Source organism: Ranitomeya imitator, chromosome 3 (assembly GCF_032444005.1).
Source record: "Ranitomeya imitator isolate aRanImi1 chromosome 3, aRanImi1.pri, whole genome shotgun sequence".
Lineage (NCBI taxonomy): Eukaryota > Metazoa > Chordata > Amphibia > Anura > Dendrobatidae > Ranitomeya > Ranitomeya imitator.
The window spans coordinates 176,148,667-176,172,138 of record NC_091284.1 but is presented as its reverse complement, the minus strand read 5'-3'; the positions used below and the strand labels follow the sequence as shown (position 1 = coordinate 176,172,138).

At 42.2% G+C, this 23,472-nt stretch overlaps 1 protein-coding gene across 6 annotated transcripts in view; it reads right to left on the bottom strand.

The window, feature by feature from the left end:
- The window catches only part of USP9X (ubiquitin specific peptidase 9 X-linked), a 241,980-nt gene that overhangs the window by 120,527 nt on the left and 97,981 nt on the right, over window positions 1–23,472 (bottom strand). For all 6 annotated transcript variants that reach the window (XM_069761633.1, XM_069761629.1, XM_069761631.1 and 3 more), the window contains exons 5-8: window positions 22,334–22,446; window positions 14,492–14,710; window positions 10,256–10,371; window positions 1,139–1,390 (exon numbers count right to left, since the gene is read on the bottom strand). In XM_069761633.1, coding sequence (XP_069617734.1) covers window positions 1,139–1,390; window positions 10,256–10,371; window positions 14,492–14,710; window positions 22,334–22,446 — 700 coding nt within the window. The remainder of the gene's footprint in view (window positions 1–1,138; window positions 1,391–10,255; window positions 10,372–14,491; window positions 14,711–22,333; window positions 22,447–23,472) is intronic.

Here is a 23,472-nt window from a genome sequence, read left to right as displayed (position 1 = left end):
CCCTGGTTACCATCGTTAAAGTAAAAAAAAAAAAAAACAACCACTACATAATTACCTACCGCTGTCTGTCCCCGGCGCTCTGCTTCTCTGCACTCCTCCTGCACTGGATGTGAGCGTCGGTCAGCCGGAAAGCAGAGCGGTGACGTCACCGCTCTGCTTTCCGGCCGCTGTGCTCACAGTCAGTACAGGAGGAGTGCAGAGAAGCAGAGCACCGGGGACAGACAGCGGTAGGTAAGTATGTAGTGGTTGTTTTTTTTACTTTAACAATGGTAACCAGGGTAAACATCGGGTTACTAAGCGCGGCCCTGCGCTTAGTAACCCGATGTTTACCCTGGTTACCCGGGGACTTCGGGATCGTTGGTCGCTGCGGAGCTGCCTTTGTGACAGCTCTCCAGCGACCAAACAGCGACGCTGCAGCGATCCGGATCGTTGTCGGTATCGCTGCAGCGTCGCTTAGTGTGACGGTACCTTTAATTTTTTGAGCAGTGTACATGACAGACCATGAATGTGAAAGCAATAGCTGATTTTTACAGAGATATCTCCCCTTTTACTACAAGACACAGCAACGAATGAGGGACTCCCTGCTACCTCACCTATACAATCTAATAAAATGATGTGCTACTGCAATTGTCTTTCGCGAGACAAACTAATCTAAAGCATGAAAATACCACAAGTTTAGAAGGAATGCATCAAAGTAATTATACATTTCAGGCTGATGCAATTTAAAAAATGGGTTATACAGGACTTTGCCAATTATTTTTTTGCATTGGGCCAAAAACTTAGACCGGTAGTTGCCAACTACCTGCCTGTTCTGCCTAGCACTGATCTCTCCAGGCTCAGAGCAATCACATACTGCTCCGACTACTTCTTGAGACATCCCATTGACAGACATCCTTCACAACGGACCCTAGTACAGGCTCATTAGTTGCTTCAACACAAAAAATAGGTCTGAGTCAGTCCAGTTCTGCCAATGCAAAAGTGGATTTTCTAGAAGGACAGTAGCTACGAGTCCAGGAAAGTCCTAGCGGCCAAGCGAAGTTTGCAAGGTTTTGTTTTATTTTTACAATAAATACACACCAATATTGGGGGAAAAACAATATTCTGTAAAATCAGTCACAGGCAGACATGCACAACTCACCTAAGTATCATTTTAAGTCTAAAAATTTCTAAATTTTTGACAGTTTCTTCCTGTCCTGGAACACGGGAAGCTAGGTTTTTGAGGGATTTTATTATCATTGAGAGAGCATCATTTTTGGCTTCATTCTTTGCTTCTTTTTTCAATTCTTCATCAGTTAAATTTTCTAGAAATTGAGGAACCATTTCTATAATTGGAAGAAAGTATTTCTTGACAGTGTGAAGAGTTAAAAAATCATAGCACTGTCCAAATGGCCTACAAAAGACAAGCGTAAAAACATTTTATAACTGCAGCACATTCAGAAAGTTGTGGTAATTAAAAGAAGTAGAAAATATGTGTATTTTCTTGAAGAGTGTGTCTCAAGATTGGAAATTATCTCAACCATGGGATATTGAATAAACTTCCTGATCCCTATGGAGCAGACTGTTGGGATCTCTCACAATCGCGAGAAAAGGGAGCCGCATGTGAATGGAGCAGTAGTTGCTCAGGCTCCGAAGACCAAATGAGCCAATGGATGCAAATAACGTCTAAACTTGAGAATACCTTTTTGAGAAATAGGAAAAATATTTCTTTATACTGTGTTAGCCAGAAGATAAATATTAAATTTTTTTTTAGAGTCCTTAGTGGTTGATACCTTTAATCATTAACCAAAAAGATGGTAAACTGCAAGCTTTCCAGACTAGTCAGGACTCATCAGGCAGAGAATAACAAAATCTGAAGACTCACATACAGGTGCTTCTCACAAAATTAGAATATCATCAAAAAGTTGATTTATTTCAGTTCTTCAATACAAAAAGTGACACTCATTAGACACAGTCATTACAGAGTGATGTATTTATTTCTGTTAATGTTGATGATTATGGCTTACAGCCAATGAAAACCCAAAAGTCATTCTCTCAGTAAATTAGAATACTTTATAACACCAGCCTGAAAAAATGATTTTAAATTACTGTCCCATGTCTTTTTAGTGTGGGAGGAAATTAGAGAGCCCAGGATTAGGCTGTGTGCAGACGTTAAGGAATTTGCTATAAAAACGCGATAAAAACGCATACATTAAGCATCCTATTAGAATACAATCCGTAATTTTTGTGCACATGCTGCGTTTTTTTCCGCGGCGGAATTGCATTCCGGAAAAAAAAAAACATAGCATGTTCATTCTTTGTGTGGAATCGCTGGGATTCCACACACAAGAATGCATTGATCCGCTCACTTTCTGCATGGGGCTATGCCCACCATGCGGGAAGTAAGCGGATCATGTGCGGTTGGTACCCAGGGTGGAGGAGAGGAGAACTGGGAACCATATACCGCTGCGTCATCTGGGGTCATTGCTGCAAGGCATTCCTGGGAACGAGAGCATCGCGAGGAGCGGGAAGACTGCCGGAAGGTGAGAATAGCATGATTTTTTTTTTTTTTTTAAATTATTTTTAACATTAGATCTTTTTACTATTGATGCTGCATAGGCAGCATCAATAGTAAAAAGTTGGTCACACTTGTCAAACACTGTTTGACAAGTGTGACCAACCTGTCAATCAGTTTTCCAAGCGATGCTACATATCGCTTGGAAAACGATAGCATTCTGCAAGCTAATTACGCTTGCAAAACGCTAGTGTTTAGCGGGAAAACGCATGCCAATTCTGCATGCATTTTTCCCGTGGCAGGGAGTTCTGGAAATGCCACGGAAATTTCCGCGGCAATTCCGGACGTGTGCACATAGCCTTAGGGGTAGCCTGTGGGCAGGTCTTTCCTTGGTTTCTCTGACTTAGAACAGGAAGATCAGATTGCCTACAGTCCCGCCCCAGTGCATGGGCCTCATTAACTGAAAACTTCTAACACGGATCACGCAAGAACTACAAGATGGATTTCTTCACTCCTGGTATCATTTTAATGAGTTTAACCCTGACAACTTGACAATTCCTGTAGTTTACTTCGCAAAATCCTGCTGACAGATTTGCTTTAAGAACACTACATTAGATGTGATGCAGCTCAAAGTACCTGAGATCTTGTAGTCCTGGTGTGAGTTCACTGCCAAGCTAAAGTTCCCGGCCATTATAAAGGGACAGGTTTTACATTTTTTCTGGTTGCACAAAAAGGTTCCTGTAGCTGTTGGAGAGGACTGGGAGCTTCTGACAATGATGTTTCTTAGATTTGGGAGGTGCATAAAACACAAAAGTGGGGGATCTGGAAATAGATTGCAGTCGGGCATTTTTGTAATAAAGGTTGTAATGTCTGTGCAGCTCCCCTTAGCACCTCCATATTTGGATTCTAGGCGATTACTAGAGGCATCCAGTTGCCTTCTTGTTTACTTTAGTAGACGATTCCTTGATTTTATGGAGACCCTGGTTTTAATGTTTTCTTGGATGGTAGCTCTGGTTAAAAAAAATTAAGTTTTTCTGAAGCCACCAAGGTGTTTGTGTCTGTCCATTGGGTTGGAACATAGCCAATTGCATCAGATGGCTTGGCTGTAGACTGTTTTGGATGGTAACTCCCATTTAAGAGAAAACCAAAACAGAAAAAAACAAGGATCCCTAAAAAATAACCTTTAATCACAATAGTTAAAAATAGAGGACTTTATATAACACATATGATAAAAAAGTACAGAATGTACCTACAGAACCCTGTAATGGACTACAATGAATCCTGCCTGTCAGTGGAGGTTGGCACCCTAATTTTCTGTGGTAGGCGCCCCCACTCCTCGACGGCTCACCCTTTTAAATCCCTAGAAAAAGCCTGTGATACAGGAAACCTGGTGAGCCCTAAAGTCCAGTCCTATACAGATGACTACCTGACAGTGGAGGTTGGCACCCTAATTTTCTGCGGTAGGCGCCCCCACTCCTCGGCGGCTGACCCTAGGGTCCCTAATAGTCCCTATAATAGGGATAGACAGAAGATGATGTCCCAAACACACCTCCAATACCCGTGAAAAAAAACAAAAAAATGAAAGACAAAAAAATTAAAAAAAAACACAAAGAAAATCGATTGCTTATCACAGCTAATATGTAGCAGTATATGGTGGGTATAGCATAATAATATATGCCACCACAAAGATAACTCTATAGATAAATGGGTATAATGGAGTGTCAAGATATAATTTGTCCAAATCAAATAATCCTGACCAGAATATGTATGATGACAAATGTGTATTAAATCACACAGTACCCGTCTCTTTACAATGTTCAATGAGAGACAAGTGCTCAATATTGACAAGATAGCCTTACAGAACACACTGGATCAATGTGCAACATATATATACCAGTGGAAAGGCAACATATTGTTCATCATAACAGGACATATACTCCTAAAAACATGGATCCACCAGGTGAATAAATGGATATCCAAGACAAAAGATACAGGAGCTTTTGTGTAGCTGCCTAACCCCTGATGAACCCCTGTTATCCCCAATGGGGGGGAAACGCGTCGGGCATTACCTGGGGACTTACTGACAGACTATGGTCAGGATGACATCCATTTCTCCACATGAATCTCTGGGTCTACTTGGAAATACCACAATACACCTCAACAAATAGATAAGTACAACAGTGACACATTTTGAAGCGTACGGTCTATCTGGCTAGAACGATTGTGTTCAAGTACCTTCAGGATTACAAAAGAGGTGAAGTCATGCTTTAAATTACTGGTTTGTCTTGGATATCCATTTATTCACCTGGTGGATCCATGTTTTTAGGAGTATATGTCCTGTTATGATGAACAATATGTTAAACACCAAAAAAGGACACATTCAAGAAAAAACACCAAAAAACAGGCAAAGATGCTTACCTGTCTAAATAGGCCTCAATACAAATGCACAAGCAGGGTGCAGCGGACCCAAACAAAATAGCAGGGTGCAGCTGGGCCCAAATTGTTCTGTACACTGTGGCCTCTGTTCGCACGGGATGCATTTTAGCACTGGGCAGCCCGCCATATGGCATCATTAATAGGCTGTAGCCAGACACTTTGTATTCCTTGTGTGAACACGCCACATACAGAGTATTTTATCTTAGTGCATTGGTGTACAACACGGCCAAACCCTTATTGAAGGCTGGCAGTTTCATTAGGTATTGCACCTGTGCACTTGCTATTTTGTTTGGGTCCGCTGCACCCTGCTTGTGCATTTGTATTGAGGCCTATATAGACAGGTAAGCATCTTTGCCTGTTTTTTGGTGTTTTTTTTTTTATGATGAACAATATGTTGCCTTTCCACTGGTATATATATGTTGCACATTGATCCAGTGTGTTCTGTAAGGCTATCTTGTCAATATTGAGCACTTGTCTCTCATTGAACATTGTAAAGAGACGGGTACTGTGTGATTAATACACATTTGTCATCATACATATTCTGGTCAGGATTATTTGCTTTGGACATATTATATCTTGACACTCCATTATACCCATTTATCTATAGAGTTATCTTTGTGGTGGCATATATTATTATGCTATACCCACCATATACTGCTACATATTAGCTGTGATAAGCAATCGATTTTCTTTGTGTGTTTTTTATTTTTTTGTCTTTCATTTTTTTGTGTTTTTTTTCACGGGTATTGGAGGTGTGTTTGGTGCATCATCTTTTGTCTATCCCTATTATAGGGACCCTAGGGTCAGCCGCCGAGGAGTGGGGGCGCCTACCGCAGAAAATTAGGGTGCCAACCTCCACTGTCAGGTAGTCATCAGTATAGGACTGGACTTTAGGGCTCACCAGGTTTTCTGTATCACAGGGTTTTTCTAGGGATTTAAAAGGGTGAGCCGTCGAGGAGTGGGGGCGCCTACCACAGAAAATTAGGGTGCCAACCTCCACTGACAGGCAGGATTCATTGTAGTCCATTACAGGGTTCTGTAGGTACATTCTGTACTTTTTTTATCATATGTGTTATATAAAGTCCTCTATTTTTAACTATTGTGATTAAAGGTTATTTTTTAGGGATCCTTGTTTTTTTCTGTTTTGGTTTTCTATTGCTCTAGGGTTCCAAATTATTCAGGTTGTTTGGTTTCTTTAACTTCCATTTTAGATATGTTGGATGGTCAATTTGCTTCTGTACAGGGATGTCTCTTTCATTGTTCTGCAGATAATGATAGTGTTCAAAAAGTTAATTTCAGTACATGAATAGTTGAGTGTTAAGATGATAGTTGGATAAAACTGATTAAAGTGTTCATGGAACGTCTTTAGGTGTTGCTCATACTCTGTTGTCCAGATGACTAAAATATCATCAGTCTAACGGAAGTAGGCCAGAGGCCTGATGGGACAAGAGAACAAGTAGTCACTTTCAAGCTTGGCCATGAAAAGATTTGCGTACCGTGGAGCAATTTTACTTCCCATTTCTGTAATGAATTCTGTAAGTTTCACCACAGAATCAGCATCAATTCCTGATTCTTCCATGAAGAATTTGCAGGCATTGAATCCATCCTGGTGTGGGATATTAGAGTACAAAAATTCAACATCCATAGTGGCCAGGATGGTTCCTTCTGGTAGAGGACCTATTGCTGCTAGATTATTCAATAGGTCAGTCGTGTCCTGAATGTGGTGAAAGTTACAAAATTCATTCTCACCCACAATTACTTTGAATTTGATAACATATCTACAGGAAACTGGCACAGTAATGGGAAGTAAAATTGCTCCACACTACGCAAATGTTTTCATGGCTATTCTTGAAAGTGACTGCTCGTCCTCTTGTCCCATCAAGTCTCTGACCTACTACTGTTACACTAATGATATTTTCATCTTCAGAACAGAGTCTGAGCAACAGCTAAAGACGTTTTATGAACACTTTAATCAATTTCATCCCACCATCAACTTGACACTCAACTAAACCTGTACCAGAAGTCAATACACCGTCCAACACACATTAAATGGGTCATTTTCCATTCAAAACAAACTGTTGTCTACAGCCAATCTATCAGATACAATCGGATATGTTGCAACCCAATGGACAGAGAAACACCTTAGTGGTCTCATAAAAACTACTGAGCCAGGGTTAACATTCAAGAACAATTGAAAACCAGATTGCAAGAGCCACTAGAATATCAAGGAATCATCTACATTATGAAACTAAGCAAGAAAACAAGTGAGCGCCTCTAGTAGTCACCTACAATTCAAGTCTGGAGGTGATAAGGGTAGCTGCATGGAAACTACAACCTTTACTACAAAAAGATGCCAGATTACAATCTATATTTCCAGATCTCCCACTTCTTCTATTTGGGGTGCTGCCTAAAACACAAAAGCGTCAGTCAGAAGTTCCCTGTCTGATTCAACAGCTCCGGATAGTGTTCCTTGCAACTAGAAAAAAAATGTAAAACCTGTGCATTTATAATAACCACGGACAAGATTAAGCTCCCCACCTCATATCAGGACTACAAGATCTCAGGTACTTTCAGCTGCATCACATCTAATGTAATGTACTAAATATGTACCAAATGTCCAGCTGTGGGTCTGCATGTAAGGGAGAAAGGGCAAAAGATAAGAACACTGATGAATTTTCACAGCCACACAATTAAAACAAAAAAACAAAAAAAAAAAACTACCTGTGGCCAATCATTTTTAGATCCCTGATCACAGGATCATGGACATGAAATTACTTGTATTAAAAGGCAACTTCAAATCTCAGAGGGACATAAAAATTTGGGGAGTATAAACTTATGATAACCTTTGACACACTCAGTACAGGAATGAATGTGTTGCATGGATTTATGTCTTTTTATATCAAGGAATGTGCTCCTCAGACCTAGTGGGGGGCTTCGCAGCCCAACCAGACCTCAATTACAGGACAATAAAACTTTCACACTCCTTATCTATGAACTTTTCCAATATTTATCCCCTCAACTGTTTTCTCCCTGTCCCACATTGATCGTTCTGCTTCACGTCATTTGTCTTATCTATTATTCATGTGTCCTCTTATTCATAAATGTGACTCTTCAGATTCTGTATTAGTCTATATTTGATGAAGAGTCATGAGTAGTCTCGAAAGCTTGAACTTTGTTCCCATTTTTTCAGTTAGCCATTAAAAAGGTATTAACCACTGAAAACACTCAAATTTTAACATTTTTTAGAAATACGAACATTAAAGATGTAACCAAGAAATGTTAAAAGCAAGAGTGAATATTGCAGAAACTGGAAGTGATGCTCCACAGACATCAAATATATAGTACATAAATTGCATAATTAGTGTAAAATGATCTTAAAGCTAAAGAGCAAATTAAACACTGATAAGAGTATGGAGCAGCAAGCTTATTTAATTTTGTCAAATAAATTATTGCATGTCCGGTCTCCAAGATTCATGCTTGCAAACCAAATATTGCTAAAATGTTGAATATATAGTATTGCACATATATATTAAAAAAAAAAAAACACAAAAACTTGAGGACATAGCGCTTTGAAACTTTATGCACTGTCGCTCCATGCAGGCTCAGCTGTATTCCAGACTTCCCTGCTCATTATGTGAGACATTATGAGAAATATTAGCCCGATTCCCACAGAGCTCCTTCAGTTGATTGCATTTAATGACATGTGCTGTCTTAAGTAAAAATGTATTGCTGGGTCGGACGTAACGGGACTACTAGTATGTACATTGCATCCTTGCAGTCACATGATGACAGTTGGAGTTGGCAATAGCGCAGAATCCAGGCACTGTATAAATGGCACACTGTCAGGATTCTGCTTCTGATGTGCGGTAGAGGCCTGCAGTAATTTAAGCTCAGATTTTTAAATGCTTTAACAAAAATGGAATGGTGAACACACAAATATTTATTAAGTGGTCATTCCAGTAGGAATAAAAAAGGAAAAATAACAGTTCTAAGCAGAGATGCTACAGATTTTTTATTTCATAGGGACTGTAAATATTTACTGACAATTGACAGCCAGTAGGTGGTCTTTGAGCTACTATCAGGCTATGTGCCTAAGTTGCGGATTCGTGTGCAGAATTTTCAGCACCTTTTTTTGAAAATTCCGCAGGTAAAATGCACTGCGTTTTACCTGCGGATTACTTGCGGATTTCCAGCGTTTTTTGTGCGGACTCCACACGCGGTTTTACACCTGCGGATTCCTATTGAGGAGCAAGGGTAAACCGCTGCGGAATCCGCACAAAGTATGAACATGCAGCGGAATAAACAACGCAGCGTTTCCGCGTGGTATTTTCCGCAACATGTGCACTGTGATTTTGTTTTCCATAGGTTTACAAGGTACTGTAAACCGGAATGAAAACTGCTGCCAATCCGCAGCCAAATCCACAACGTGTGCACATAGCCTTAAGAGTTCATCCTTTCCTCAGTGTTGAAAGTAAAAAGCACCACTCCAGCATTTTGGTTTTTTTTTTTCAGCACTGGAGTGGCACTTTAAATGTAAGCCCCTTGCGCCCGGTCAAATGCTCACCCTCCAGCGTCTTGAGCATTTTTTTCAGTGCCGCAGTACCATCTTGTTAGTGCCGCTTCTGACTAGCTGTAAGTCAGAAGCTACATCACAAGAGCTCAAGTTTGAGGTGCAGACGAGGCGCTCAGACTTTTATTGAAAAGTTATATCCATGATGCACAAGCTGCAGGCAGGTCACTTTTCACCAGAGACTGATGGGAGAAGCAGTGAGAACAGATGAAAAGCTGGAAGGCGAGTACGAGACAGGAGACTTACATTTAAAGTACCACTGCAGCAGTGCAATAAAAAGCAAAAAAACAAAAAACAAAACAAAACTATGGCATAATGCTTTTAAAAAAATGGTTTACCAGGCTTAGGACAGCCAGGGCAGCGCTTTGCATACCTTTACTCACACCAAGTCTAATCTGGCTTCTCTCAATTCACTTTCTATTGAAAAAAGCCAAATGCACCTAACAGACACATGACCATAGCTAAGCAAATCCCATACATGCGGTCACATGAGAAATGCAATACCAGGGAAACCAATAATGTGCACACAACATGCTGTCCAGATTCAACAGTTTGCAGTCATGTAGAGAGACTGCAGACTCCTGGTTTAAGCCTGGACAACCCCTTTAAATTAACAAGCATGGAGGAGAAAAAACATAAGCAACAAGATTATTAGGTGATATCTTATTCAGCTATGTAAAGTAGATATTGCCTGTGTAACACCATTAATTCATATGGCTTGCTTCAACATAGAAAGGATAGATACGGAGGTAACTTACTTTATGAGAGCTGCAATGATTTGAACATTCAATGCGGAGCCATTCATAAAACGATCATGCAGTAACTGGAACCCGTTTAACGTGCCAAATTTATTTATGAGGTCTACTAACCAACCCTTCAAATACAAAAAAAAAAAAATATGAGAAAGAGGTTACTTGCATAATGCTAACATACAATTCCAGTTGCAGAGCCACGAGCAGCATGAACAAGAAACTGGCACAATTATTGTAAAATTAAGTTTTACTCTGTAATGCTGCGGTATTTTAGACGAAACATTAAAGGGCGCCAAGGGGATGAGGTGACAAGTATGCCCAGTAACAGCACATTGCAGTGTCTTGGCCTCTTTCCCTGCCCTACTCTGCTAAAGTGACAGGTCTCTACCAATACATATAAAAGAAGAGACCTGTCAATCATGAGGAGTTGGGAGTGAAGAAACTGATGGGTGAGTGGTTGTCCTGTTCAACCCTTCCCTGACACCTATTAAATCAAGTTCTCACAAGCCACCACGCAAGCATTTGTTTGTTTTTTATTTGAACACTGGACTGATGTCACAAATGGAAGTTTCCTGCCCCTAGTGTTATACTTAGCCACTCTCGTCTTCTATTCTCGGCACAGCTCCGGTCTTCTTCAGTTTGTGACTTGCGGACTCCAGTGTTTGCCGGGCGAACCGGAGGTTACATCTCAGTGTAAGTCTGACAGCAAGAATGAGGCTGTGAGATCTTGCGACTGTTACCTCTGACTTATGGTCAGTCAGAACCTGTGGTCACAAGATGGTAGATCAAGACTGGAGCGGCACAGGGAGCAGCAGCAGACGCAGCTGGTAACTTTATTACTAGGGGCAGGGAACATTTAAACCCCTTCACGACATGAGCCTACTAGTACAGTGCATGTCGTGTCTCCTCCTTTGATGTAGGCTCCGGCGCTGAGCCCACATATTTCCTGGCACAGCAGCGGCGGGTGGAATCCCGATCCACCCACGGCTGTTAACTAGTTAAATGCCGCTATCAATTTCTCACAGCAGCATTTAACTCGCGCTTCCAGGAAGTGCACGGGAAATCCCACCCATCAGTGACCCCCGGGTCACTGATGGGTCAGCATGACAACCAGACGTCTCCAGCAGACCTCTATTGTTGTCATAGCTGGACTGCTATGAGCGCCGGCCACCGCGTCGGCACTCATAGCAAGTGAGCATTTCTGCTACACACAGGCGATCTGACCATCGCCTGTGTATAGCAGAGGTTACATAGTTACATAATTATTAAGGTTGAAGGAAGACTAAGTCCATCTAGTTCAACCCATAGCCTAACCTAACATGCCCTAACATGTTGATCCAGAAGAAGGCAAAAAAAAAAACCACGTGGCAAAGAGTAAGCTCTACATTGGGGAAAATCACATTGGTGATCAGACAACTGCAGTGTCTATTGAAAGATGCAAAAAGTATAAAAAAAAAAGTTTTTAATTATTAAAAAAATATATATAAAAAGTTCAAATCACGCCCTATTAAAAAAAAAACACAAACATACACATGTTTGGTATCACTGGGTTCAAAATCATCCTATCAAGCTATAAAAAGAATTAATCCGATGGGTAAATGGCGTAGCGAAAAAAAAAAAGTCAAAACCCCAGAATTGGTCACCGCAATATTGCAATAAGGGGCGATCAAAAGATCGCATTCACACCAAAATGGTATCAATAGAAACATCAGCTTGGCACGCAAAAAATAAGCCCTTACCCGGCCCCAGACCCTGAAAAATGGAGATGCTACGGGTCTCATTTTTTTCACCACTTAGATAAAAAAAAGAACCTAGATATTTTTGGTGTCTGAACTCATAGTGACCTGGAGAATTATAATAGCAGGTCAGTTTCAGCATTTGGTGAACATGGTGTGTATATATATGTATGTATATATATATATATATATATATATATATATATATATATATATATATATATATATATATATATATATATATATATATATATATATATATATACACACATACACACACAGTTGCGTAAATGCACTTTTTTATTGCAATTTCACCGCACTTGGAATTTTTCCCATTTTTCAGTAGATAATCTTTATTTATTTTTTTAATAATCTTTATTTTTATATAGCGCTAACATATTCCGCAGCGCTTTACAGTTTTGCACACATTATCATCACTGTCCCCAATGGGGCTCACAATCTAGAATCCCTATCAGTATGTCTTTGGAATGTGGGAGGAAACCGGAGAACCCGGAGGAAACCCACGCAAACACGGAGAGAACATACAAACTCTTTGCAGATGTTGTCCTGGGTGGGATTAGAACCCAGGACTCCAGCGCTGCAAGGCTGCTGTGCTAACCACTGCGCCACCGTGCTGCCCAAGAAGATGATATCTTAAAACCAATGGTGTCTTTCAAAAATACAACTTGTCCTGCAAACAACAAACCCTCACATGGCTATATTGTCCAAAAAATAAAATAGTTCTAACTCTGGGAAAAGGGCTGAAAAACGAATGCAAAAACAAAAAAGGGCTCCGTCATGAAGGGGTTAAGGTGATACTAATCTGGGGGGGGGGGGGCGCCACTCGCTGTACTTGCGCTTTAAACACCATAGTGTTACAGCATGAAATGATCATACATGCAATAATGAAGCCTGTCTTATTCATGCAGACTGTGGTTCCCTTTCAATGTCAGATCATTTGTATGTTCATATACAGGTCTAAAAAACACAGTTGGAAAACCTACAATTCAGATGTTTACAGTATATGCAGAGTACTAATTGGGACGGTCAAGTAGAACCTAAAGTAGTAACGCGAATTTATAATCCAATCGTAAAAAGAACAAAAGGAAAAATTGTTACAATAAATTAAAGTCAAAGAAGATTTTCTAAAGATAAGAAAAACTCCATACCATTGAAAATGTGAGGCTATGTTCACATGTCCATTAATCAATTAGAACTGATCCAGTAGCAATCCATTAAGAAAAAAGTTGTGCACACAACTTTGGCTTAAAAAAAATAAAATAAAAACCGGACCCATTTTCTAATATTGAAGTCTACAGAAAACCACTCTATTAAATAGCCAGTTTTGTGCCATTTGACAGTGATCAAGTTGGCAAAAAAAAATGTTTTTTTTTCTGAAGAAAGAAAAACTAATGACAATTTAAAGGGAACCTGTCACCCCCGTTTTTGAAAGATGAGATATAAATAGTGTGAAATAGGGGCAGAGCTGGGCTTTACATTAGTGTCCTTTTGGTGCCTTTATTCCCCCGGGATGCTGCTGAAATACCTTTGTGAAGTGTCCGTTTTGTCCTGTCAGTCAAGTTGGTCAGGTCGAATGGGCGTTGTAAAATAGCGGTTCCTCCCCCTGATTCTCGGCTTGTCTTTCGTAAACGCGATCTGTGAATAGCACAGATCGCGCTTTTTCTTAGCGCCTGCGCAGTGAATTTGCCTCCGGCGCCTGCGCATTATGTTTTGCCCATCTGTGGGCAAAGCATAATTGACATCATTGCGCATGCGCGGGCCTTCACTTTAGCCGGGGTGCCCCGGAAGTTGTCATATCGGCAAAGTGTTATTCTGGATGCCGTATCTCATCCCACACTGCGAGCGTAAGGCAGGCGAGCGATCTTGGCACAAAACTTACGCTCGCAGTGTGGGATGAGATACGGCATCCAGAATAACACTTTGCCGATATGACAACTTCCGGGGCACCCCGGCTAAAGTGAAGGCCCGCGCATGCGCAATGATGTCAATTATGCTTTGCCCACAGATTGCCGGAGGCAAATTCACTGCGCAAGCGCTAAACATAACGCCAACGGCGGAACTAAACTTCGCAGGGAATTGCATGAGGTGGGGGAGGAACCGCTATTTTACAACGCCCATTCGACCTGACCAACTTGACTGACAGGACAAAACGGACACTTCACAAAGGTATTTCAGCAGCATCCCGGGGGAATAAAGGCACCAAAAGGACACTAATGTAAAGCCCAGCTCTGCCCCTATTTCACACTATTTATATCTCATCTTTCAAAAACGGGGTGACAGGTTCCCTTTAACAGATGAGTTTTCCAGAACCTCAATGTAAAAAAAAAAAAACATCCAGTTGAAATCCATTTTTTTTTTTTTTATTTAGCTGGACATCAGCGTTGTCCAGACTTTATTAGATTGATGCTGGATCCCTTCTAACTGATGATTACAAGATATGTGAACTTAGTCTTAACTGCAGCTCACAATATACTACATCACTGACCTTTGGAGACCTTGGGTCAGGAGGACGGGCAAACAGCTCATCTTCTGCCAGCTGGACACCAGCTGGCATCGTCTCTGATGGACGTGTACCATTGTAGATATGAAATTTACAATGAGGATTTAAGGCCATAGCAAGAAGCTCAAGAAGAGGAAACCAATCCTGGGAAAGCTTGGCCACACACAGCTCCACAAGGCGATGAGTGTTATTAATAATACACCTCTGTTTATTGAAAGAAAAATTAAACAAATTAATAAACTATTGGCATTGGCAGATGAAATAATTTTTAAAATTCTAAGTATAAATCATGGGTATTTTTGAAACCCTCTAGACTCAGAGACATGTCATTATTTCCAAAAAACACAGTACTGTATTTTCTGCTGTATAAGATGACTGTGCGTATAAGGCGACCCCCAACTTTTCCATATAAAATATGGGATTTTGGATATACCCGCCGTATAAGACGGGGGTCATCTTATACGCCCAGTCATCTTATACGGCGTGTGCGGTGCGTATGGTTCCCAGGGTCTGGAGGAGAGGAGGCCCTGGGATCCATATTCATGTAAAAAATAAACAATAAAAATAAAAAATCTACTATATAATTGTCTAAGGGTCACTTCCATCTTTCTGTCCTTCTGTCTGTCACGGATATTCATTGGTCGCGGCCTCTGTCTGTCATGGAATCCAAGTCGCTGATTGGTCTCGCCAGCTGCCTGTCATGGCTGCCTCGACCAATCAGCGACGGCCACAGTCCGATTAGTCCCTCCCTACTCCCCTCCAGTCAGTGCCCGGCGCCCGCTCCATACTCCCTGCAGTCACTGCTCACACAGGGTTAATGCCAGCGGTAACGGACCGCATTATGCCGCAGGTAACTCACTCCGTTACAGCTGCTATTAACCCTGTGTGACCAAGTTTTTACCACTGATGCTGCCTATGCAGCGTCAATAGTAAAAAGATCTAATGTTAAAAATAATTTTAAAAAAAAAATCATTATATACTCACCTTTCGCGACGCTCCGGTGACCGCTCCATGCAAGCAGCAGGTTCCGGTGCCAAGGATGGTATGCGACAAGGACCTGCCATGACGTCACGGTCATGTGACCACGACGTCATCACACCCTGGGACCGGAAGCTGCCGCGTGCACCGTGCACAGGCGACAGAACTACAAGGGGCCCTCGGATCGGAAGGTGAGTATATGTTTATTTTTTAACCTGTGACATACGTGGCTGGGCAATATACTACGTGGCTCTGTGCTGTATACTATGTCACTGGGCAATATACTACGTGGCTGGGCAATATACTAGGTCACTGGGCAATATACTACGTGGGCTGTGCAATATACTACGTGGGCTGTGCAATATACTACGTGGACATGCATATTCTAGAATACCCGATGCGTTAGAATCAGGCCACCATCTAGTATGGATATACTCACCCTCCGACGGCGCCTGGCTCTCAGCGTTGCAAGCGGTAGCCTCCGTTCCTAAGAATGCATTGAGCATAGGACCTGCGATGCGGTCGCGTGACCGCGACGTCATCGCAGGTCCTACGCTCAATGCATTGTTAGGAACGGAGGCTGCCGCTTGAAACGCTGAGAGCCAGGCGCCGTCGGAGGGGTGAGTATATCCATATTCTTTATTTTTTACATGAATATGGATCCCAGGGTCTGAAGAAGAGTCTCCTCTCCTTCAGACCCTGGGAACCATACAGGACTGCTCCCTGCACATGCCGTACCCGGCGGATAAGACGACCCCCGACTTTTGAGAGGATTTTCAGGGGTTAAAAAGTCGTCTTATACGCCGGAAAATACGGTAGTCACATGTGTCAACCAGTAGGATATCATGTGATTACAGAAACCATAGAATTATTTGTCTGATGTAAGCAGATTTTTCTGCTCCTTCGAACAGAACACTCACAAAAGTGTGATGCATTACAACCTTTTGTTTATTGCTGTAGTCATTAGATAATTATTAGATAACATAATTATAGTAACCCCTTAGTAACCAAGGCAATTTTTTCAAATTTGACAGATGTCACTTTATGCGGCAATTTTCAAACGGATTGTTTACACCTTTAATTTACAGTCATAGCAAACCAGAGTTAAAAACATTAACTTTACAGCAACCATTTGTCAAGTGTCTTTATTTAGGAAATTACGGATTTTTTTATTTTAATTTTTTTTTAAGGATTTTATTCAGTTTTGAAGTGACTGAGGGACCTGAATATTGGAAACTTCAAAAATGTGATACCATTTTAAAAACAGAGGCCATCAAAATACTCAAAATGGCTGTTAGGTTGTTAAACCCTTCCCCCCCGGGTGCTTTATAAGAATTAATGCAAAGTGGAATGACAGAAATTAAAAAGTTATGTTTTTACCGCAAAGACGTCACCAACATTTCAAAAGGGAAGTTAAGCTAGCCGATCCGGGGGCAATTACTTGGCTTTGGATTGCCATGGCAGCCTTCAGTACAACAACTACAATCACATTGTGTCACTAGAGTTAGAGAGACCCCATGCTTTGTTAACCATCTAGATGCGCTGTCCCTATTAACAGCAGCATCTAGAGGGTTAAACAGCCAATACCAATTATGGCTGATGCGGCAGGGTGTCAGCTGTAGTGTACAGCTGCTGTAGTTTCACAGAAGATGTGAGCAGGATTGTGTTGAGTAATCTACAGTGTCAGGTCGGCGCCATTATACTGATAAAAAGGTTACCTTAGTTGATGAAAATACATCTTCTGAAATAAAACGTTAAATGGAAATATATTTAAGCAAACTCAAAATTAGTAATTAAAATGGTTCATGCCAGAATATTGGTAAATATTAAAATGTACTAGATGGTGGCCCGATTCTAATGCATTGGGTATTCTAGAATATGCATGTCCACGTAGCAGATTGTCCAGCCACGTAGTAGATTGGCCAGCCACGTAGTAGATTGGCCAGCCACGTAGTAGATTGGCCAGCCACGTAGTAGATTGGCCAGCCACGTAGTATACAGCACAGAGCCACGTAGTATACAGCACAGACATGTAGTATATTGCCCAGTCACATAGTATATTGCCCAGCTACGTAGTATACAGCACAGAGCCACGTAATATATTGCCCAGCCACGTAGTATATAGCACAGCCCACGCAGTATATCACATAGCCCACATAGAACACTGCCTATGTAGTATACAGCACAGAGCCACGCGGTATGCAACACAGCCCATGTAGTATACAGCAGTGTGGGCACATATCCCTGTTAAAAAAGTGATTAAAATAAAAAATAAATAGTTATATACTTACCCTCCGGTGGGATCCACCGAAGCTCCGGCGATACGCGCACGGGCTGCCGCCATCTTCCATTCCCAGGATGCATTGTGAAATTACCCAGATGACTTAGCGGTCTTGCGAGACAGCTAAGTATTCTGGGTAATTTCGCAATGCATCTATGGGAACGGAAGATGGCGGAGGCCGTGCGCGGCTCAGCGGACAACGGAGGGCGAGTATAGCAGGTTTTTTTTTTTTTTTTTTTAATTACTTTTAACATAAAATTTTTTACTATTGACGCTGCATAGGCATCATCAATAGTAAAAAACTTGGTCACACAGGGTTAATAGCGGCGGTAACTGAGTGAGTTACCCGCGGCATAACGCGGTCCGTTACCGCCAGCATTAACCCTGTGTGAGCGGTGACCGGAGGTGAGTATGCGGGCGCCGGTCACTGTGCACTGACTGCGGGGAGGAAGGAGCGGCCATTTTTTTCCGGACTGTGCCCATCGCTGATTGGTCGTGGCTGTTTTGCCACGACCAATCAGCGACGTGGATTTCCATGACAGACAGAGGCCACGACCAAGGAATATCCGTGACAGACAGAAGGACAGACAGACAGAAAGACGGAAGTGCCCCTTAGACAGTTATATAGTAGATGGCATCCTCTTGAAGGACAAATCCGCCTTGTGGTTTAATCTTTATTTTCAGTTTCTGTTCAAATAATTTTTATTATAACTTTGAAATTTAATATTAGCATGTGGGAATAATCATATAGTCAGCTCGCAAGGGAATAAGGGTAAGGAGAGGGAGGGAGGTAGGGGAGATGAGTTTGGGGAATGGTAACCTGTGAGCATACTTATTCAAATAATTTTATTATATCTTTGAAATTTAATATTAGCATGTGGAGTCAGCTCACAAGGGAATACGGGAAGGAGAGGGAAGGAGGTAGGGGGGTGGGTTTGGGGAAAGGTAAGAACAACATTGTGGACACGCTGTCCATTTTAAACAAAATTTGACAACGATTAACAATTTTTAACAGATTAACATAGTAACATATAATAGCATATAATAATAGCAAAGAGCATATAATAAGTCGTAATAACCTCACAGGTATGTAGAAGCCATCATCTTTCCTTTAATGCGACAGATTGGAGTTTACCTCAACCCATTTCTTCCATTTCCTATCATGTTTCGTATAGTAATTATTTACTATTGCGAAGTTTTCTTCGTAAGTCTTGTGTAAGTTAATTTGGTCTATAATTTCAGTAAAACCCGGTAAAGTCGGATTCTTCCAATGGAAAGCTATGATTTGTTTGACCACAAGGCAGATATGGATGATAAGAGATCTCACATTTGTGTCTTTATTTTCAGTTTCAAGTTAATAATATTATCGTGCTCCGGCGGCGGCCTGTGGGGGGTCTGCATGTGGTGGCCTGCTTACATATTTATCAGTATGGCTTCTGACAGATCAATGATTCTTCAATAACCCAACCCCTATTTTACATAATGAATATACCGTATATACTCGAGTATAAGCCGAGATTTTCAGCCCAAATTTTTGGGCTGAAAGTGCCCCTCTCGGCTTATACTCGAGTCAATGTGGGTGGCAGGGTCGGCGGGTGAGGGGGTGAGGGCGCTGAGGTATACTTACCTAGTCCCAGCGATCCTCGCGCTGTCCCTGCCGTCCCACGGGCTTCTGTGCTGCAGCTTCTTCCCCTCTTCAGCGGTCACGTGGGACCGCTCATTAGAGATATGAATAAGCGGCTCCACCTCCCATAGGGGCGGAGCCGCCTATTCATTCCTCTAATCAGCGGTGCCGGTGACCGCTGACAGGAAGAGCTGCGGCACCGAAGACCAGGCAGAGGGACAGCGCGAGGATCGCCAGGACTAGGTAAGTATAGCATATTCACCTGTCCTCGTTCCAGCCGCCGGGCGCCGCTCCATCTTCCCGGCCGGCGCCTCCATCTTCCCGGCGTCTGCGCTCTGACTGTTCAGGCAGAGGGCGCTATGACGCATACAGTGTGCGCGGCGCCCTCTGCCTGATCAGTCAGAGCAGAGACACCAGGAAGATGGAGGCGCCGGAACGAGACGCCGGGAGCTGCAATCAAGGGAGGTGAGTATGTGGTTTTTTTTTTTATTGCAGCAGCGGCGGCAGAGATTTCTATGGGGCACAATGAACGGTGCAGAGCACCGTATATGGCACAGCAATGGGGCACAATGAACGGTGCAAAGCACCGTATATGGCACAGCAATGGGGCACAATGAACGGTGCAGAGCACCGTATATGGGCACAGATATGGGGCACAATGAACGGTGCAGAGCACCGTATATGGCACAGCAATGGGGCACAATGAACGGAGCAGAGCACTGTATATGGCACAGCAATGGGGCACAATGAACGGTGCAGAGCACCGTATATGGGCACAGATATGGGGCACAATGAACGGTGCAGAGCTCTGTATATGGCACAGCAATGGGGCACAATGAACGGTGCAGAGCACCGTATATGGCACAGCAATGGGGCACAATGAACGGTGCAGAGCACCGTATATGGCACAGCAATGGGGCACAATGAACGGTGCAGAGCACCGTATATGGCACAGCAATGGGGCACAATGAACGGTGCAGGGCACTGTATATGGCACAGCAATGGGGCACAATGAACGGTGCAGAGCACCGTATATGGCACAGCAATGGGGCACAATGAACGGTGCAGAGCACCGTATATGGCACAGCAATGGGGCACAATGAACGGTGCAGAGCACCGTATATGGCACAGCTATGGGGCACAATGAACGGTGCAGAGCACTATATGGGGCACAGCTATGGGGAAATAATGAACGGTGTAGAGCACTATATGGCACAGCTATGGGGAAATAATGATCTATTTTTATTTTTGAAATTCACCAGTAAATGCTGCATTTCCACCCTAGGCTTATACTCGAGTCAATAAGTTTTCCCAGTTTTTTGTGGCAAAATTAGGGGGGTCGGCTTATACTCGGGTCGGCTTATACTCGAGTATATACGGTAATATAAATTTAAAACCATAAAATAAAATCACCTGCGGCAGGCGCCTGCACTGCAGCATGATCGCATCTATAAATGTGTATTTATTTATTTATTTATTTATGGTATACATTAATTCCTAAAAAATAAACTAATCAGTCTGAAAATGGCAGCAGTCACGCATGTGCAGTAACAGCTATTGGCGATCATCGTGCTAGAGAGAAGAAAAAAAAAAAACCCTGCCTCCTCCAAGGTGCCGTGTCGGGGTCTGCGCAGTAGCATCTATCATATAACTGATAGATGCTACTGTGTAGTAGGCGCCATCTTAGTGTAAACCTTTTATTTTCTCTAGTAAGATGGTACTGCCAGCGCAGAACCGGCTATCGGATCGCCGATAGCTGCTACTGCGCAGGTGAGGTCGGCACCATTTTCAGACTAATTAGTAAAAAAAAAAAAAAAAACAACAAAAAAAAACAACGTATACCAAAAAATTTACATTCACATTATAGATGCGATCATGCTGCAGTGCAGGCGCCTGCTGCAGGTGATTTTATTTTATGGTTTTAAATTTAGAATATTTATTAGGTAAAATAGCCGGCAGGTCAGTGAGGAATCAGTGACCTGTCAGAAGCCATACTACCATACTAGTGAATAGCTAAGCAGTGCACCACATGAAGACCCCCTACAGGCCACCCCGGAGCACGTGCATATTATTAACCTTTCTTTTCAGTTTTGAGTTACACAACCACAAGTCAGATTTCATCAACTCAGGAATCATTTTAATCATAACACTGTGTAGGTTACGGTGCACAATCCTGCTGACCGGTTCCCTTTAAGAGGTAGCGTCAATGCAGTTGTGGACTTTACTGTTCCCTGTGCACAAATTATTCTGCAAAGGCAGGCTATGGTAAATGGCTCCCACAGCTAAATTGGTTTTAATTTGTGTGGGACTGCGATTTTGAAAAACCATGGGTAAATCTGCACATGTGAATAGAGAGGGAAGGTGTATTTTATACAGCTACTTTACTGATTAACTTCTGGTCCCATTTATCAATAGCTTGCTGAGGCAAGACATACCTCAGTTTTTGGATTTAAAAATGCTATACTTTTATTTTTTCAAAAACAAGCTTTTTGTGGCAATTTTTTTGTTTTTAGAAGTGATGTAGAGGAATGTGGGGAGGAGGAAAATCGCACACTATTTTCAGAAAAGGTTATGAAAAGCATTTGAAACAAATGACAATATATTTACATAGTGAAAAAAATTCAAAAGGAAGAGCTCTAAATAACGAATCATAGATAATTGGAACCAGTCACCCCGAAAAATGTGCAGACACCATGTTATAGAGCAGAGGAAGTGGAGTAGACGATCTGTAGTTTTGTGAGAAAAGACTCCGTATAACCTGTGCTTTAATCATCTAAATCTCTGCAGTTCCTGGGATTTTGGGTCCAGTGGGCGCTCTCATCCATCACTGGCTGACATTTCTATATGCACTCCCAATTATTAAATTTACTCTTCCACGAACTATGGCTATGGAAATGACAAATCTACACAATGAACTGTGAAACACCAAGCCAAAAATACTTACATGGATCTCAAACTTCCAGCCACTCACTGCCTCATCAGTAAGGATTTTGGTAAAGGATATCGTCAGACCATCTCTAAAAAATCGTTGGCAGGCTTCACTTTTCACATCAAGGCCTAATTTACAAATACAAAAAAAAAAAAAAAAAATTTTAATCCAAGAATATAGGGATTTTTGTGTACTCACCGTAAAATCCTTTTCTCCAAGCCATTCATTGGGGGACACAGACCGTGGGTGTATGCTGCTGCCACTAGGAGGTGGACACTAAGTGATACAAAGAAAGTTAGCTCCTCCTCTGCAGTATACACCCTATTGCTGGCTCTCAGCTAACCAGATCAGTGCAAAAGCAGTAGGAGATCATTAACAACATATGAGCATATAGCATGTCACATTATATATGAGAGTATAGCATGTCAAATTATAAAACAAACATAAGCTAGTAACAGGGTGGGAGCTGTGTCCCCCAATGAATGGCTCTGAAAAAAGGATTTTACGGTGAGTACACAAAAATACCTATTTCTCCTTCGCCTCATTGGGGGACACAGACCGTGGGACGTCCCAAAGCAGTCAATGGGTGGGGGCAACATCAGATCGGCCCTGTGTAACCGCTACTTACAAGTGCGCCACCGCAGCCTGCAGAGTCCGCCTGCCCAGACTCACATCTGTGGAAGTCTGGGAATTATAGTGCTTCAAGAATGCATGCGGACTGGACGAAGCCACAAGATTGCAGGCGTGCTTTGCCGACACCTGGTGCCTAGAACCCAAGAAACCTCGATAGACAGGGAGATAGGCTGACATGTAACACGGAAGAACTCCTGGAAGGTGTAACGAATCCACCAGGCTAACATGGCCGATGAAACGGCTAAACCCTTCCTGTAACCGTCAGGAAGCCACCTTCTTACCATCAGGAAGCCCAAATAAAGTGTCCAACCTTCGGAAGGACGCTATCCTTGAGACGTACCTACTCAGAGCACTCACTTCATCCAGAATATGGGGAACCCATTCCGTTTTGTGGACTGGTGTTGAAAGATGAGGGAAGAACGATGCATTTAACAGTGGGAATACAATACCATCTTGGTAACAAGGGACGGGGTTGGCCTCAGGACAACCTTGCCTTGAAAGTAATAAGGTAAAAAAGTCCG